The 20,358-nt window shown below is 39.0% G+C and overlaps 1 protein-coding gene across 8 annotated transcripts in view; it reads right to left on the minus strand.

Moving 5' to 3' along the window:
* ARHGAP32 (Rho GTPase activating protein 32) overlaps positions 1–20,358 on the minus strand; it is a 174,088-nt gene that overhangs the window by 45,352 nt on the left and 108,378 nt on the right. For 6 of the 8 annotated variants that reach the window (XM_074357073.1, XM_074357075.1, XM_074357074.1 and 3 more), the window contains 4 exons: positions 18,649–18,741; positions 17,688–17,810; positions 16,072–16,149; positions 3,974–4,055 (listed from right to left, as the gene is read on the minus strand). In XM_074357073.1, coding sequence (XP_074213174.1) covers positions 3,974–4,055; positions 16,072–16,149; positions 17,688–17,810; positions 18,649–18,741 — 376 coding nt within the window. Of the gene's footprint in view, positions 1–832; positions 851–3,973; positions 4,056–16,071; positions 16,150–17,687; positions 17,811–18,648; positions 18,742–20,358 lie in introns of those variants that run through there. The other 2 variants (XM_074357077.1, XM_074357079.1) reach the window with 2 other exon arrangements.

A 20,358-nucleotide genomic window follows, 5' to 3' on the forward strand; every position in this document is an offset into this window, starting at 1 on the left:
ATCCAGAAGAGCTCCAAAGGGGAAACTCTCCCTCTTGCCCTTGTTGTGTAATAACATAGGGAGATTTAAGTTACAGGCTCAAACTATAGCTGCATCTTTCAGATTTGGCATCTAACAGTGACAGATGGCAATGTTAAAAATAAATAGAACATTCAAGTTATTTGTACTGCAGGCAAAGACAGTTTTAAAGTGTGAAACAAGCCTAAGGTTGACAGAATTTACATCATCCTTTCCTAAATGAATTAAGAATGCACATTTCCCTAGGCCAACCTTGCAATGCTGTTCACAATAAAATATTAGCTTTTGAAGGTGTTCTGTCATTATATGTCATTACTAATTCAGAATTAACAATGTCATTCGGGTCTATTAACAGAAATCTATTTTTCACAACTATCAGTAACTGATTAACTTTCTCAAATGTTAAAAGTTTCGGAGGTTATCACTGTTGGAAATTCACTTTCACATTCAGAACATAAGAAACTATTTCATTGATACAGTTTGACACTAACATTAAGCTAATTTTTAAAAACCATTTACAGTATTTATCGCTGAGGCAAAATTATCAAAGATAAGACTTGATAATGAATAAAAGTTAAGCTCATACAGCAGAAACACATAGAAATAATGCACAAGAAAAAATTTTTGATGTTGAATTTTAGTAACTTTACAATAGTTACCACAAAACCCCATGACTAGTTCAACAGACAGGTAAAAAGCATCTGACTAAATCCAACATCCTTTTATGATAAAAATCATTCAACAAACTAAGAACTGAAAGGAACTTCCTCAACCTGATAAAGGGCATCTGAAAACCCTACAGTTAACATCTTACTTAATGCGGAACAATTAGATGCCTTCTCTTAAGATCAGGAACAAGACAAGTTCTCAAAACTTCTTTTCAACACTGTAGCATCTCCAGGGCAACTGGGCAAGAAAAAGAAATGAAAAACATCCAGACTGTAAAGGAAGAAGTAAACATATCTCTATTCACAGATGACATGATCTTGTATATAGATTATCCCAAGGAATCCACTAAAAAACCCATTAAACTAATAAACATTTCAACAAGGTTTCAAGCTACAACATAATATACAAAAATTAACTGCATTTCTATACACTTGCAATGAACAAGAAGAAAATGAAATTAAGGAAATAATTCTATTTATAGTAGCATCAAAACAAATAAAAATAAATTTAACAACAGACATGTACAACTTATACTCTAAAACAGGTACAAAATGTTGAATGAAATTAAAGGTCTAATCAAATGGAAAAATATCCCATGCTCAAGGACTGAAGACCAAACAAGCAGTGGCAAGAAGGTAATACTTCCCAAACTGATACGCAGATTCAGCAAATCCCAATCAGAATCCCAGCTGACTTCCTGGTAGAAACTGACAAGCTGATTCCTAAAATTCATACGGAATTGGAAGGAACCCAGAAAAGCCAAAACAATCCTGAAAAAGGATAAAGCAGGACGGCTTTCCAATTGCAAAAGTTACTATTAAGCAATGGTAATCAAGACAGGCTGGCACTGGCATAAGAACAGACATACAGATCAATGAAACAGAATTGAAAATTCAGAAATAAACTCATGTGTCTAAGGACAACTGATTTTTTTATAAGAGAGTCAAGTCAATTCAGTGGTGGAAGGAATAACCTTTTCAACAAATAGTGCTTGGACAACTGGATATCCAAGGGAGCTGAACACCACACCATATACAAAAATTAACTCAAAATGGATCGTTATACCAAAATGTAAGGTCTAAAATTATAAAATTCTTAGAAGAAAATACAGAAGTGAATCTTGACCTTGGGTTAATAAGCAAAGCCTTCTTAGATAAAACATCAAAATCATAAGCAACAAAAGAAAACATAAATTGAACTTCATCAAAATTAAAAATGCTTATGGTTCAACAGACACCATCCAGAAAAGGAAGGACAAATCACAGTATGTGAGAAAATATTTGCAAATCATTTTATCTGATAAAGGACTTGTATCTGAAATTTATAAAGAAAACTTACAACTCAGTAATGAAAAGATAATCCAATTAAAAATGGACAAAGGATCTGAACAGACATCTCTCCAAAGATATGCAAATAGGTAATAAGCATGAGAAAAGATGCTCAACATTATTAGCCATCAGGGAAACGCAAATCAAAACCATGAAGATGTATCACTTCATACCCAGTAAGATGGCAATAATCAAAAAAGCAGTGACAAGGATATGGAGCGACTGGAATTCTCATACACATTGCTGGTGGGACTGTGAAACAGTCCAGCTATTTTGTAAAACAGTTTGGCAATTTCTCAAAAGGTGAAACACAGAGTTACCATATGATGCAGCCATTCTACTCCTAGATACAGCCTCAAGAGATGAAAACACACATCGACACAAAAATCTGCCCATGAGTGTTCATAGCAATACTGTTCATACTAGCCCAAAATGGAAACCCAAAGTGAGTGGATGAAATAAATATGGAATGGCCATACAATGGAACATTATTTAGCCATAAGAAAGACTGAAGCACTCATCCAGCGATGAACCATGCAAACAGTATGCCGAGTGAGAGAAGCCAGTCACAAAAGACCACATATTGTGTGATTCCATTTATGTGAAATGTCTAGAATAGGAAAATCTACAGAGACAGAAAGTAGGTTAGTAGTTGCTTAGGAGTTGGGGGGAAGGGAGAGGATGGGGCAGTGTCTGCTAATGGGTATGGGGTTGTTTTTTTTAAGTTACTGATGCCATACTTAAAGAAGGAAAGAAACCTATAGCCATCACAGCCACTAATGAACAAGCAAGGAGCCACTGAGATAGTCTTTTTATGTTTAGTAAGTTTACCTAAAGAAAAGGGGTTTAACAGGATAAAAATGCCTTGAAAGAAGACTGAGAATCCCGTCTCAGGCAGAACTGCAGAGAACACTGTTTTGGAGTATTTTTCCTTCTGCACAATAAAAGTAGTCTGTCTAAAATTTTAAAATTCCTATGAGAAAAGTTGGAACACTGACTCCCTAACTGTCTATGAAGAAACAGGCTTTGAAAGGGGTCATTGCCCTTTATGTTTACCTAAATGTCATAAGCAAAAATGGTTTGATGAATGCTTTGGGGGCAGAGGCGGTAATATACTAAACAAAAAATAAACTTCTTTTCCCTAATTCTTGCACACAGGTCCTAAGCCTAGAAGATATTTTAAAGAAAATAGTCCAAATAAATTCTGAGGCCCAGAAATTTTCTTCTATTTCTTTTACTTGGGGGGAGGGAGTCGAGGGTGGAGAAGGGCAGAGGGAATGTAACACAACTAAGAGGAATAAACGTGATTACTTCCCCCGCCTCCCAAAATCTTTTAGCCTTTGTTCTTATTTTCTTTTAAAAACTTTACATCACATTAAAAAGTTCCAGACGAGGTATTCTGTAGAATGTGTCTGGATTAAATCACCTCAATAAAAACAAAAACTTCCATTTTCTTGACTTTTACCACCCGTAACACATTGCTTTAATTACCTGTAAGATACTCCACTTATACAGCACTGCACATATACCATGTAACTAAAAAGAAATGCTGTTTAAACTAGTTTTGATGTTCACAGGTATGGATAAGACATAACTTCATCTCATTAATCAATTTTCAGCAAATCATATTTTCTCCATGTCAGTTCTTTAAACCTAGTACTTTCTTTCATCATTTTATTCATTGATAAGCTGTATTCCTACTACATAATTGTAAAAAGAAATATGACACAGCTTGATGGAGCAAATAGTTCTTAAAATTGTCTAAAATTCTGAATGCATGTAAACCTTTGTGAAATTATCAGTAAGAATATATTAAAAATCAAAACTACATACAATTAGGAATGCACACTGTGACAATAAATGCAAAGAACAGCTAACCAAGCTATGTGCTTGACTCGAAGAGAAAATCTGTATCTTTATTTTGATAAATAGCCACACTAATGAAAATGCATACTTACCTGGTTTTGGCACGGAGTTGGTCACTGACTGGGGAACTTTCTGATTAATTAACTCAACACAGTGTCCAGGGAAGAGTCCCACCTGAAGAAGAAAAGCAGCAAAGAGAGGATTCTAAACCAGAGAACAGACCAGCGCGTGAACACTGCCAATTCAGTTCCAGTAATGTGCTCCAAAGCCCCTCCCAGTGATTCTGTTACTCCAAGACTCTAAATCACAGACAAAGCCAATTGCACAAACAAATAATAAAACAATCTGTTGCTATGAGTATACAGAGTTGTGTGTGTTATTTGTCCAAATATCTGTCTGCTTTGCTAGTTTTAGCTTTTAAATTCCCCACTTTTTTTTTTACATCAATTAAAATGCTTAGTCTGATCCCAACCTATGCATACAAGAGGTATAATTTATACCTATTAATAAGGTACTTTGCTGAAATTTCAATCTAGCTGTGTTGACGTCTCCCCTGCCAACTTGCATATTTATTGACTTCTCCATGATTTTCTAAAAATCAAAACTAAACCATATTCAAATTTTTTGTGGATTTTCTCTTCATTCTCCCACAGGTTCCATGAACAATGACAGGACCGAAATAAATTAGTGAAACAATCGCTCACTTAAAATCCGGGTATTCACTGTTGTTAAAGAGCCAGTTGTGTGTGGACAGGTGTGGAGAGGAACGCAAGGGAGAAGAAAACCCACCCTCAGCGGTGATGACAGACGCCGGCCTTGAAACACACACCAACTGGACGTGGCAGCAGAGCTGCCTGTGGCACTGGGCAGACGCCCAAGGAGCTGCTCTAGGGAAAAACTGAGCCCCAGATCACCCAGAGACACTGCATAGCCGACAGAACGAATACGGAGATAAACAGCCAGGAAACAAAAGTAAAAAGAAAATTTTACCAATATGTATAGCTGCTTTCTTAGACAGGAATATAATTAGGCTGCCAAGCGGCACATGCTGAAGATGAAACAAGAAAACTCCGTCGCTCTGAACATCCCCCTGTTGACAGACGCTGGGAGGGAAGGCCTGGGCTTCCAACAGCCTGACGCATCACCCTGCTCTAAGCTGTGCAGCACCGTCCGTGTGGGATTACTTTCACGAACTCATGTGCCGCATTCTTACTTCAGTCTCTTGATCGATAGTCCATGGTAGTTCTTAAAACTATGAAGATGTAACTAGTTATCATGAGCTGAAAAGGTGTTATTAACAAATCATCCATTTTGTCTGAAAGATCTAAATTTGGGATCCTTATAGTCCGTCTGCATTGCCTTCCAAAATGATGTTCTACATGTTTGTTTTATTGGTGAAATTCTGTATCATATTTTACTCAACTTCCTACTTAACTAGTAAACAAATAGAAATTCTTCCAAGATTGGTTAGACCCAGACAAGAATCAACCTGAAAAATCCTTCTCATTCTCTCTTGCACAAATCAGTTACAGTGAGAGAGTTAAGTGTAGTCTCAAGACTTAGAGTCCCATTCCAGGTCTGCCACCTACTGCGGCGGGTTTACAACTCAGCCTCCGTGTTTCAGGTTCCTCACCTGAACACATAATATAGCTCACCTAACTCACAAGGGTTGTTACGAGAACCGAATAGATGAGTATAAGCAAGATGCACACAGTAGGAACTCGTGCAGCGTTCTCGCTCAGTCATTGCGCCAGCGCCTCCACCAGGAGGCGGAGCGGCCCCAGGCCGCCCCCACCCCCCCACCCCCCCACCCCCCGCTGCCCGGAGGTGACACATACTGCCTGCCACCCCGGCGTGGTGTGCTCAAGTCTCCTCACTACCAAATATCGCTCTTTCCATGAAATTCTAGTTCACTTTAATTTATAAACATTTTCTGCAATTTGCTGCAGAGAAAAGACCAGGTGCTAATCTTGGCCCATCCGTTTACTAGGCTCTGTGATCTGGAGCAAACTGCCTAACATCTGCTTCTTCCTCTGTGAAAATGAGGCCAGCATTAGCTACCTCAATAATCTGTGTGACGGCACCTAGCCTGGTTTCTAAACTGGAGTACCTTCCGGCAAATAAAACCAGCTTTCCATTACTTCTTCACAAAGACTGAACAAAGCTTTATGCTACTAGACACTGGTTACACTCCCACCCTTCAGCGCTGTCGCAGTGCGGCAGTCTCGGTGTCTGGGGGAAGCTACCGTGCAGCGTGCAGGGGTCTACGGCAGGTCCGTCCGGTGCGGGACCCCAGGCCCTGCTCACCTGTCTCGCTTCACTGTGAAGTACAGTATTACTAAACACCAGCTAAGCTAAATACTCAGTTTCCCAGGCTGCTTGCATCCAGATGTAGTCACGGGACATATAAAGCAGCTCTCCTGCCACTGCTGTCTCTTCTCTCTGCGCTGTCTGCGGGTACCAGAACTGGATCTGAAGTGGCCATCACTGGACCTTAAAGAAAGGCCAAGAGAACCGCAGAGAACTTTGCCTGGCGTCACTGAGCTGCTGGCCCAACCACAGCAATGTCTCCTTTTCTGTTCATTTTACTGTTTCTTGAGGCCAAAAGCACTCCTAACTAAAACTCTTTTAAATAAAACAGTTATTGAACGTTTTATACATAATGTAACTAACCCTAAAAATATAGTTAATGGACATTTATACTTTTCTGACGCGTACTCAAGCTAATATTTCACCAAATATAAATAGTTCTAATACACTCAAAACATCCAATGTGAAAAGAGACTGGAACTCTTAGCAATAAGACCCGGGAACTGTGTCATCCTGCCGCGTGCATTACTTTCTGCAGCAGTGGCATTGTCTAGAGCTCTCACTTAAAGGCTGGGAAGGGGAAGGGATTTCGGCAGGAGTCAAAACGACCTTCTACTCTGGGAAGAGGATAGAAGGAAAAGAATAGACCAGCATCTAGGTCCATGGGGGCAGAGGAGGAGGTGCTGAAAATACAGTAACAGAAGAAAAAGAGAAGGCCAGAACAGGACAGGGGTGGGCATAAAGGAGGGAGAGAGAAGCTTCAGATTCGGCAGTTTTTCCCCCACGTGTCTGAGGTGAAGTGAGAAGAAGCCAGAGATGCTATTCTATCCCTTAGTGAGCTGGTAAGTGTTTAAAAGCTCGCTCTGCAGGGGGAAAGGCCTTGCTTTACAGCATTTGCCGGTGTCCGTGGTATAAACGTTGCCAACACGGCTGGGTTCCAGTTACCGACGCACAACTGAACACAGAGTTGAAAAGAGGTGCAGGCAGAGCAGCCTGTTACGTAGAACTCAACCCACACCACAGACTAGATGGACGTCACCTCAGGAGCACAGATGACAGTTACACAGAGTAAAATAACTACCAGAAGCTATATGTACTTATTACCTTTGTTTTTAATACAATTCACTTAATCGTAAATTTGTATGCTTTACTTTTTAATGATGGCTGTGTTCAGCAAGCGTACCACAAAATCCCTACATACCTCCCAGCCGGCTCCAGCTCACCACTCATCTGTGTCCCTCTCTGCGCTTGGCCTGGAGCCTCTCCACCTCTACCAGCCCTGGGAATTGGCGTCCAGGGCCTGGCAAGGGTGCGGCCCACTCTGACTCTACGAGAACAAGGAGGGGGTAAAGGGAACAGACTGCAACCTGGTTCTCCTGATTCTCTTTTAACTTAAGCAAACACTCACATTCCAAAAAACACAGGTTTGGCTACAAGAGTAAAAGTACTAAACTCAGAATGTTAGATAAGAAACTAATGCCATAAAATGAGCCTGGAGCTTTGAAACAGAGGGGATGGAAAGACATCACTGCTTAATAGTGGAGCCTAATTCTTAACTATGGTCTCTCTAGGGCAACCACTCAAAATCGAAAAAAGAATTTCAACATAACAATGTGCTAGTCACTGACTTTTAAGAAAATCCCTATTCCAATGGTTTATTTAACTTAAGGCTAGTGACACTTTAGGGATGTTAGTTTAGCATAACAAAATTGTTTATATTAATCTTAGCAAAGTACTGCTCTTACTCCCAGAAATACACCACAAATTTTTTAAAAACTGGAACTATTTGGCCTGAGAGAGTTTCCAATTTTCCATTTTCTGACCACAACCTCCTATGTCCCAGGTCTCCACTGTTCACGTAACATGACAAGTGAGGTTCAGATTCAGACACCGCATCCCTTCCTTCCTGTATCCTCCCCTAGGGTACCCAACCCCCTTCCAGTCTCTCTCTTTTTTTTTTCACTACCCAGTATGGATCCTGTGGTTGATTATTTGAACTTTTAAAAATATCAGTGCCCTTAATCTCCTTGCAATATCAACCTTCTGCTGAACCAATCCAGCAAACCCCCCAACCTAAACCAATATTCTTCCCTACTTGCAAGCCTCTGTATTGCTAGAGAAACAATGCATCACTGAGGAGAATTAAACCAATGCAAACTCACAGTCTCCCACCTAGAAATGCCAGTTACTTTCTGCCCACTCCCCAGATCTCCTCCTGGAGCACCCACTCCCCTTTAGGCTCTCTGTCCAGTCTGACGTCCACTCCCCTGCCAACAACATCCCAGCACAGTTGAGCAAACCACAAGATAATGAGTCTGTCTCCTAAGATTTTGGAACTACGTCTGAATCTTTAATTATCTCCACTGAGTTGCTAGAACTAGGAAATATTTCAAAAAAAAAAAAAAAGAGGAAGGCGAGACCAAAAAAAGCAGCAGCTGCTACTGCAGTGAAAGCAGCAAAACCCCCAAAACCGGAAACAAATTTCCTTAGTTCCACATCGCGTCTGGCTTTTTCGCCTTATTTTATATCCTGTCTCCTAAACCTCAGATGCCAGCTCCCTAATTTCCACTTTTAAAAACACTACCCTTGCAGTAGTTACATGCAGGTCTGAGACTCAGAAACGTGGTCAGGAATCAGAATGTAAGTTTGGGAGGCGGACATACACATGGTAGTGAAAGCTGAGACAGTGAGCCAGGAAGTCAAAAACCAAGGGCACAGAATGAGAAGGCGTTCCAACCCGAAACTTTCGGAGGCCTAGAGGCGGAGGATGCCCTGTAAGAGAAGGGTGAGAAGACAGGACTCTAAGTGTGTTGGGTCACATCGATCAAGAGAAGAAAAGTGCCAGGATAAGAGAAATGAAATACTGCTGAGAGCTTAAGTAAAGGGAGCAATAAAGTAAGAATGTTTACATTAAGCCAAACAGAGACCACTAGTGATGCAAGGGAAGAAAACAGGAGTGAAGGGTTTAAGAATATATTTGTGATAAGTGAATTTAACAATGATGGGGAGAGGGAGGGTAGAGCTCAGTGGCAGAGCACATACTTGGCATGCACAAGGTCCTGGGTTCAAGCCCCCAGTACCTTCATAAAAAAAAAAAAAGATGGACCTAGAATCTAACCTGGGTAAGAAGGTGAGTGGACACAAGAAGTGGGTGATGGCAGGAACTGGAGAGGCCAATGGAACTATGGCACTGGACACAGTATTGTGTACTGAGCATCACTGCTGACAGTACAGCAAGTCACTAACAAATGAAGCCGAATTTCTGTTCCTAGTTAGCTCAATGAAGTATGAAATAAGACAAAATTATGGTTGCTTTAAAATTTTAATTATTTGGCCTCTTCCTTCCTCCCTGGAAGGAGTAAGGAGAGGACGGAGCAAGCATAGCAAGTGGCAGGGCAGACAGATGACAAGGGCAGCTCGCGTAATGCGGGGAAAACAACAGTCAGATTTCACTGCGACATTTAGTTTATGAAACAGAGGCATGGAAAGTAAGACTGGAAAAGTAGAACGGGGTCAGAGACCATGGACAGTCCTGAATATCACGACAAGGAGTTTGAAGTTTCCTCTGTACAAAATGAAAATGGTAAATTCTGAGAAGAGGGGCAGGAACAGGTATGTTTTAATAAGAAAACTCTAGTGGCAGAGTAAACCTCCCAGGGCAGAAGGAAAGGAAGACAAGAAGCAGAAGACCACTTAGCAATTTGCACGCACAGGCCAAGAAAGAGATAATAAAAGCCTGTAGCATGCAAACAGGATGAAGAATAAGAAGAGCACAGGAACGTTAAGAGACACAGAGGTGGAAAAGACAGAAACTATCAAAGTGATCAGATACATGAGAAGTTAAGTCAGATGGCTCTGCAGTTTTTCCCTCATTATAACTGACAAACTATCAACTGTGAATATTCAAAATGTACATTTTGATAAGTTCTGACACCCATAAAACTGCAACCACACTCAAGATTATAAGCACATTTATCAACCCCCAAAGTCTCTTGTATCTCTCTGTAATCTCTCCCTCTCCCCACCAGTCCCCCCTATCCTGCTCACCAGACAACTGACCTAGTTTCTACCACTATACATGACTTGCATTTCCTACAATTTTTTATTGATTTTTTTAAATTAGCATTTCTACAATTTTATATGAAAGGAGTCACACAGAATGTACTCTATGCCGTCTGTTTCTATCATTCAGCATAATTATTTTGAGGACCATTCATGTTGCTGTATTTATCAATAATTCATTCCTTACTATTCCTGAGTAATATTCTATTGCATGGATACCACTATTTATTCATGCATTGATCTTCTGTTCATGAGCTACCTGGGCTGTTTCCAGCTTGGAGCTATTATGCATAAGGCTGCTATGAACAGTCATGTGTGAGTTTTTGTACAAACACAGGCCTTCTTTTCTCTTGGATAAACACCTAGGAGTGGAATGACTGGACTATGTCATTGCTGTATGTTCAAGAAACTGACAAACTGTTTTCCAAACTGGCTGTAGCATCTTACATTCCCCCAGCACTGTGCCAGCATTCCAATTCCTCCACATCCTCACCATTCTAATAAGTATGTAGCAGTACCTGTCATTTTCACTTGCATTTCTCTAATGACTACTGATACTGAGAACCTCTTTATCTGTTTATTTGCCATATATCTTTTTGGTGATGTGTCTGTTCCAATCTCTGCAATTTTTTTTTAAATTGAGTTCTGTTTTCTTGTTGAGTTTTGACAGTTCCTTGTACATTCTAGATACAAGTCCTTTATCAGGCATAATCATTGAAAATTTATTTTCCCAGTCTATGGTGTATGTGTAGTGTCTTTCAAAGAACAGAAGTGTTAAATTTTGATGAAATTCAATGTATTATCTTATGAACTGTTATTTTGATACTGCATCTAAGAAATCTTTGCCTAAACAAAATTTTCTCCTAAGTTTTCCTCTATAAGTTTTATAGTTTAAGCTTTACATTTGGGTACATGATCCATTTTGAGTTAATTTTTGCAGAAGGAACAAGAAATAAATCAAAAGGATTTCTGGAGGCATATGGGTATCTATCCAACTGTTCTAGCACCATTTGTAAAACAGGCCACGTTTCACTGACTGACTTTGAACCTCTGCTGAAAATAAGTGGTCCATGTGTGTGTGGTCCATTTCTGGACTGTTCTGTTCTGTTGGTTTACCTACCTGTCCCCTAAATGCCACATTCTCTTGGTATTGTAGTTAAGTCTTCAATGCAATTAGTTACTTAGTTCTCCAACTTTCTTCTTCTTTTTCAAATTTGTTTTGGCTGTTTTTCTAGGTCCTTTGCATTTCCATATAAATTGTTTAATCTGCTTATCAATTTCCACAAAAAAGTCTGAGATTTTGACTGGGATCAATTTGAGGAGAGAAGGCATCTTAATAATATAAAGACTTCCAACCCATACATAGGGTGTGTCTCTCTTTTGGGGGGGGGGGTATTCTTGAATTTCTCTCAGAAATGCTTTGTAGTTTTCAGTACACAGATCTTTTATATCTTTTTTCAGATATATCCCTAGGTACTTCACAGTTTCAGTGCTATGACAGATGGGTTTTGTTACATTTTCTGATGGACGTTAATATGACTGGTCTGTGGACTTCGCTTACAGTGGCAAGACTTCGTGTAGTTGTCCCAGGTATATATATTTTAAATATACACTACGTATTTTACATACACAAACTACTTTTATTTCTCCTTTATATTAGATGTGAAAAATAATACTGATTTTTTGAAATTGTGTTTCTTTGTAGGTTGTTGTACCATTTGTAAATTTCATTTCAGAATCATAAGAAAGAATTTTAGAAAATATTTATCATAACAAGGGGGCACAGGGTTTGCTGAGGTTAAGAACTACTACTCTAAGCCATTCTGTCAGTAGTTTCCACAAAACAACATTTAAGCATCATTTGGTAGGACATATTCCGAGGTTATAAATTAACCAAAGGCTATCTAGAAACTGACTTCTCTCCAAACATCAGCGGCACCTGCTAATGGCACTAATAAGAAAACTAAAAACAGCAACAAGAAACACAGAAAATAATTTAAGATGATTTACACTTTTTGTGATCCAAGAGGGGAAAATGCAAAGCCGGAACTCACCAAGCTTGTGTTCCGGCTATATCACTAACTTACTGTCTTTGTGAATCAGAACAACCTACCTAAATCCTTTTGTCTCTCGATTTCTATGATTTTAAAATGACAGTTTAGGACCAGATGATCTCCACTATCATCCGTCCCACTACGGAAATCTATGACTCATACCTGTGGGCAAGTAGAAGCCACCACTGGTTCATTAAGTCACCACTATGATCTGTCTTTGCCCAGAATGCCTTAGTTTCTACCTAAGTTCTGACACTAAACAGTGAAATAACAACGGGCCAGTTGTTTAATCCCCTTAGTTTCCTTGTCAGTAAAAGAGACGCAATAATATTGTGTAAGAATTTACAGAGCATGAGAATTCAAGGTTAACGGAAAGCACTTTGAAAGCACACATAAAAGCACTCAAGAAGTGTTACAACTGTATCTGTAGTACCACGCGCTCCCTCTTCCCCTGAAATTACATAACGTTACAGATGAAAAATTACATCCTATGATTTCCCATCACTTAACCGGAGAGGAAATATTTTGCTCTCTTTAATTTCGAGTAATAAAAAGCTGCAGCTTTGGATTCCGTACATAAAATGATGGTTCATATAAATAAGCAGGTAAACTGCCTTCCTCCATTAAACTACTTACTACAAGGGACAAGGTTTCCACATATCTCGAATTTGGGATAAAGAATACTTTTCTGGAGAGCAGTCCCTCAGAGTGATCTGAGAAGCTGTCATCCTGGCTCGAGTCCTCCCGTCAAATAAAACTTAACTCTCAACTTTAAAAAAAAAAAAAAAAAAAAAAAAAAAAAAAGAATACTTTTCTGAACATAAGTTATTGGAACCATATTAAACTCCTGAGGTAAGGAAATGTTTATAGTCCAAGAAACGCTTCTCCAATATTTGTACACAAAAATCCTCACACAACATTCTGGGGTAACTATGAAAAATAAAATAGCTGATCCTTGATCATCTTGTGGAAACCAAGAGAAGATGAGCTGTACAGAGTTCTGTCCATCTCCAAATGGTACTTCATCCATCAGACTGACTGTATCCCAAGTAAGTTGTAAGAGATTTTCTGGGAGGAAGAAAAGACCCGTTAAGCTGTGTTTAACTTCTTCCTTTATCTGTGCGAGGATCATCAGTGAGAGACCAGATCAGTGGTTCTCATTTTGTGCTTAATCATCATCTTAGGAACCTGATAAAAATTCAGGTTCCGGTCCCCATCCCTGCAGAGTCTGGCGAGTAACATCTAGTTTTAAAAGGTTTCTCAGGTCAGTCTGATGCTAGAGGCTCCCAGATAAAACTCTGAGAAACACGGCACTAAACAAACAAGTAATCCTCAAAGATATTAACATTTTATATTTGTGTTATGCCTTTTGCCTAAAAAAGGGGGCTTTCCAGACACCTCACCTCACGTTTGCAACCACAGTTCACAGACAGGCACAAAAGCTGATGCCATGAATTTTTTTTCTGAAATATACACTACACAACGAAGCACCTCAGAAAACTAAGGTGCAAGATTCCATACACTCTTTAGAAGACAAAAAAAAACTCAGCATTTCAAATTACTATAGTTAATATAATTTCACACTTCCTACTCCCAGAAGTTTAAGAAAAGAAACACAGTCACAGTATAATTTAAACACATGATGAACTAATCCTTCTGTTCCCACAGCTAAATTGTGGTCTAGGCTAAAGCAACACACAGACTAGAACTTGGCAAAACGCTCATCTTTTTCAACCACCAGCTGATCAGCAGAATTCACCTACAGCTCAGAGTAAGCACTGCTTCCAGAAGAGCGGTCTGAGGAACACCTGCGCCAGAATCACATGGATAAAACTGCAGTCTTAACCCCATCCCACAACCACTGAAACAGAATTTGGGGGCTTAGGTCACAAGATTCCGTTTTAACACGTTCCCAACGCAACATGTAAACACAGTGAGTAAAGCCTGAGACTCGGTGGTGAAGGGAGAGCAGCCACCGGTAACAGAAAAACGAAGACAGCAGCACAGCACCCTTGAGTCTATTAGCAACTGCCTCTCCTTGGACTGACTTTCAACCTGCTGTTTTGGAATCATGGAATTAAAATGTTGAGGAGGATTAGAGTGATTGTAAGTGACACTCTCTAAGGGGACACTAGAGTCCAAAGAAAGCAAGTATCTTGTCTAAAATTATAAGAAAGGTAGCAATACCAAGACCAAAACGTAACTGTGACTGTAAAGCCAAATTTACTTTTTGATCATCTTTGGGACTCTAACATTTATAGCTCACTTCCAGTGAACATGGAGACTGACCTCTTATTAAGAAAACAGATAACTGATCTTTCATTTAGTTTTATATTTAATCAAAAGCACCAATTATTCATAGCAATTAAGAAATGAGAGCACAAAAGAGCAAGGACCTACTGTACAGCACAGGGAACTATATTTAATATCTTGTAACAACCTATAATGGAAAAGGATCTGAAAGAGACTACACACACACACACACACACACACACTCTCTCTCTCTCTCATATAAACAATCATTTTGCTGTACACCTGAAACTAACACAATGTTGTAAATCAACAGTATTTCAATTAAAAAAAAAAAAGAAATCAGAGCACAGATAAAGAAGGACTCCAATTACACAAACAAAAAATTTGTGGGGTAATAATAAAGATACAATTTTTTTGGTTTTAATCATCAAATTAAGTTGCTATAAATGCTTTTATAATAGATAAAAGGATAGATAAAATTAAATTTGTAAAATATAAAACAGAATTACATTTAAAAATCAACATTTACTGACTGGAAAATATGCATCTGGCCTGCTCTAGATACTTTATATAGTTTATCCTTACACATTTAATCTTCCCAATAACCTTATGAGGTTAAGAATAGTCCTGCAATCACCATTTCACAAATGGGGAAAACAAGGCACAGAGAAGTAAAATTACTTGCTCAAGATAACATAAGATTAAAACCCAAGCAATTTGTCACCAGAACCCATACTCTTAATTACCATGCTATCCTGTTTTAAAATTGTATGATTATTTTTTGATAAAATACATTTTATAGAAACCTAATAGCTTTTATTTTATATATACTTACGGCTCAAGATACTTATACAATAGTTATTAATGTTTCCAGCTATATAGCATGAGCATTTAATCTATGCAGCATTTTAGAAACACTTTTATAAACAGAAAACAAAAACCCACAAGTTATATATATTCAGGATACAAGTTTAAGGCATTTTTAGATGCTCTTCTAGTGACAGTTTTAAAAGATAAAAGAAAACCTTTCCACAGTGTGAACACTAAAAGACACCATTATCAGGTCTCAAATTACTCTGGCAGACACGGGAAAGGACACTGCTACAGATTCTGCTGTTACTCTGCAATTGATACACAGTTTACAGTAACAGCTACAAGTCATTAAAAAATATTGATCAAACTGACTTAATTCTAGAGAAGAAAATATATGTGACTCATGACTTTACACCATTACGAAAAGCAAGGCAGAGTCACAGACCCAATAACAAAAGTGTCACCGGGCATGTGACTCTGCTCAAACCTTGGCTACATCTACAGGGAAGAAGGAGATAAACACAACCACAACAGCAACTAGAAGAGGAAGTCCACGTCTAATGCCAGCTACATTTTTCTATCACTGCAGACAAAATTTTTGATGACAAAGTCCACGGTCAGCACATGTTGTCAACAGAAATATTACTGAAAGAAAAACCGTCCTTTGAATTTTCCACACCTAACTCTTTGTTGCCCACCTGAAATCCATGCTTGCCTCTCCACCACGTGCTTAACACTTTCGGGGGCATGTCAATAACAGACACAATGTCTCCCACCTAGGAGAAAAAACGTTAAGCAAAGCGCTTTTAGTCAAGTTTTAAAGCAACTGCCTCTAGAATTTAAATATAAACTGTAACAAAAAGGTGAAGTACTGTCTTATTCTCTGGCTCATTACTCCTGTTAAAACATTAACATTTCTTTCTGTAAAAAACTGAATAATCTTAACCATTTGTTAAGGAGAGGTTTACAAAAAGTTAAGCAGCAAGAAGACTGAGATGCAACAAACATGTAGTAACTTCGGGAAGCCTGATGTACAGTGTAAGATTTTTGAACGTCAGGCATCATACATCACCACTTGTGCTAAAATATTCTGTAACTGCTATCACTAAAAGTGATCAGACTCACTTACAGAAGGCAGTTTTAATAACTCACATTTAGAACACCAGCATCTATTAATACATGGTGAGTGCTCACCATGTGCCAGGCACCATGCTAAGCATTTGGCATATCTTATTTCATCATATAGGAAAGCTCTAGGATGTCCACAATCACTGGGTTATTTTCAGTAAGTGTAAAGTTGGGTGACAACTACACTTCTTCCAATAGATGGTCAGTATAACATTCCTGATAAACAGCTGACTTTCTTCACTCCAGAAGACAAACTAGTGTGTTTACAAACTTTCACAAAATCATAAATATAAAAATTGCAATAATAGTCTTTAATAATATATTTAAAGGAAGTTGTACTCTTCAATCAAAATAAGTGATGATCTCTGTGATAAAAGTTTAGCAGTTCAGAACAATGTTCCTAATGTACACAACATTGCTTTCAGAATTTTTCTTTGTATAATCACAATTTTTCAAGTCATGAAGGTCACCTTCACATAGTCTTATCTAACAGATGTGGTCTCTTTCAAGACCAAGGATTTTTTTTGTGCATAGAATCTAAACATTTAAGTTTGAGAACAGTTTGAATTCTAGACAGTAAAAATTTATACTTTTTTCCTCTTAAATTGAATAACTTTCAGCATATTTTTTAGTCTCTTATCAGCCAGTATTAAAGGAAGAAACTTAATTCCCCTCCTTTTGTGTCTGATAGCAAGAAATGCTCGTTTTGCTTTTCATCTGGTCTTTACCTCAGCCTACGAACAAACACCCAGAAGAAAGGATCACTGGGTATTGTTCCTAGGTGATAAAAACACAAAGGCAAAAGACGGAGACCTGGCTTTCAGGAAGCTCACAGAGACAAAGAGGAGAACAACTTTGACTGAAAGCAGTAAGTGGCATGTCAGAGACAAGCCAGGAGGACAGTCAGAACGGCATGCGGTGCGGGTTTGGGGGGCGTGCGTATTTCCACGGAGCAGAGGGAAGGAGACCAGGGATGACTTCCTAAAAGAAATGAGAGAAATATAAGCTGAATTTTCAAGGATGAGCACAGTCATTTAAAAAAAAAAATAGATGACATGCCAGACTGAAAGACAATGATGCACAGGAAAACCTGGTGCTTTTAGTTAAGGAAATGGTTTAAGCCATTAAAGATGAGGCTGGAAGGGAGCGGGGACTGAGCTAACGCACAGCACCTTTACTCACGCACCTCTAAGGTCAGCTCGTCCGGGGCGCGAGCAGTGTACCGCTTGATGACGTGGGCAGCGCCAACGGCAGGAGTGTTAATGGAGGACTCCTCATGAACCAGCAGGTGATTCCCCTTGTTATCCATCTGCAGCACAGAAAATGTACCATGGATGGTTAAAGGCGTGGGACTTGCAAGTTTCTTTGTGTGTCTATATAAGGTAATTCAATTTGATTTACAAATCCATAACCCAAAAAAATCTTAAAAAACACCTATTGAATATTTACTATACTTCAGTCCTTGCACTGTACATGTAATATATATAATTTATCTTCATAACTCTGAAAGATATTTATCATCATTATCATGACTTAAAGATGAAGATGCTAAAGCTAAAAGAGGTTATGTAAATTACAAGAGACTAAGTAATGTGTCCCAGACCACACTATCGATAGCGGAAGAACCAACACAAGTTGGCCCCGCCTTCTATGTACTCTTTGTTGCAGGCCCAGTTTCCACTGTGAGGAGAGAGTACTATGGCCGTGCACATGGCAACTGAAGGAGAAAAACCTAACTGCAGGAGAAAAAGGTAACTGAATACTCTGTCACTCAAGACTCACTGACCCTTTACAACATTGTCTCTTGTTCATAAATAACTGAAAAATATTTTCAATAACCAAGCCAATTGGAAGAAAAGATACATATATACACCTTGTTAAATGTATATATTAATATATCAAACACCAAAATAATAGGTGTCATTGTGATTCATAAAATAATATTAAAATTATCTTCCTGGATTATCAAAGACAGATTAGAGATGAAGAATATTTTATGTATCACATATCTATCTTCCAGAAGATGAGAGTAAGATCCATTTATTCGGTTCCTAAAACTCAACAGCTAACGAAATTAAATTAATATTAAATTTCTTAAGTAGACAATTTAAAAATTAATTTTAATAAAAGGTGAGCTAGATTAATACCTCCATCCAGGTAAGGGCAGGTCCACAATTGATCTTGTTGCCAGCAATAGCTGAAAGGCGGGACAGGTAAGCCATAAGCATCTGAGTGACCGACTAAAGAGAAAGAGAAGATTCAGTGGGAACAGGATGGAGATCCTACGTTCTCTGTCAGAGAAACTCATATGAACTGGTTGTCTCCGGGGCAAAAGAAAACCTGCAGATGTTTAGGGCATTTTAATAGTTACAGAGGTGTCCTCACAGAGGCTTCACAGCTCCATGAACCGAAACTACGGGCACTCACACAACTTCCAGTCTGGTGCAGCTTTACCTCTCCACCCCTCATCATCGGGGTCATACTGTTTTACAGCTTCTAATTTAACTGCCTTGTCTTTCTATTTTTGCATTGAAAATGTAAAGTGATAGCACAGACACACTTGGCTTTCCTACCCAGCTTCCCCCTGCTACTCGCTATCCTAAAACTCTCTCTCCAAGAAAGACGCCTGCTGCAGCCTTCCACACACTGCCCCACACACAGTCCTGCACCACACATCAGCTGATGGGTCCAGGAACGGGACGAACATGAGCTGGCTGACAAGAGCTGCTGGAGGAATCAGAAATTGCGATACAAAATTCCAGCTCAATCTGGCTGCTACCTTAATAAGAGGTGAGAACCTGGCACCTGTTGGGTGTGGTTGTGTTCTGAAGACAGTCTGAGAACGAAAAATGCAATGGGCAGAGAAGGGAAATGGAGACAGAGAGGCCTGCAGGTTTTCTATGATACAAAGGAACCGTGGTGCTAAGAAATCCCCGAGACCTTGCCACAGCGTCAGCTCTTGCATGACTGATGTCTTCACTTCACCCTACCTACCTGACTGCCTGGGACTTGGTTACAGATTTGCAGGGGTTTCCCTTAGGACTTGGAAGATATTCTGCACTGTTTTCAAGCACCCATGATGGCTACCAAGGAGTGTAATACCAATGCAATTCTTGTCCTTTTGAGAAGATCTCGTTTTTGCTCTCTGGAAGCTTTCTGGGTTTCCTCTATGTTTTGGCATTTTGAAACCTTACTACAATGTTTCTAGATGTGTGTCTTTTCAATTGTTATATTTAGCACTCAATGGGCCCATTAATCTAAAAAACATGTCTTTTTTAGATTTAGTTACTTCCATCCACTCTTTTCTCCTAGAACTCCCATGAGAGGGGAGCAGGCGCTTCTGGGTCTGCTCTCCGTGACTCCCAGCTGCTCTCTCACAACTCTTTATCCCCTCAGGGCTGTGTTCTTATAGAGCTTGCTCTTCCCAATCACTAACTCTCTCTTTATCTGTGTCCGTTTTGTATGTAGTCCAGCTATTCAAGTTTGCTATTATTAAAATTAATTTAAATGACCGTGTGTTCATTTCTAAGACCTTCGATTATTTTTATAAAAATCTGTTCTCATTCCATGATTGTGACTTCCTCATTTCCCCTCTGAGGATAGAAATCATGCTTCAGAAAGCCCTCTGCTCTTCTCAGTCACCTTGTATATACTCAGTTATTACACTGAAGACATCCAGTTTATCTGTCCCTCTGCAGGCTTCCTGCACCAGTGTCTTATGCCGTATTTTCTTGCCCCTACAAATTTTATCTCATTTACTTTCAAAGATTCCTCACAATTTTTGATTCTGATGGTTCTTTTTATTTCCTGACATTATGAAGACTCTCTTTCCTTTTAAATTAAAAAAAATTTCATAT

Source organism: Camelus bactrianus, chromosome 33 (assembly GCF_048773025.1).
Source record: "Camelus bactrianus isolate YW-2024 breed Bactrian camel chromosome 33, ASM4877302v1, whole genome shotgun sequence".
NCBI lineage: Eukaryota > Metazoa > Chordata > Mammalia > Artiodactyla > Camelidae > Camelus > Camelus bactrianus.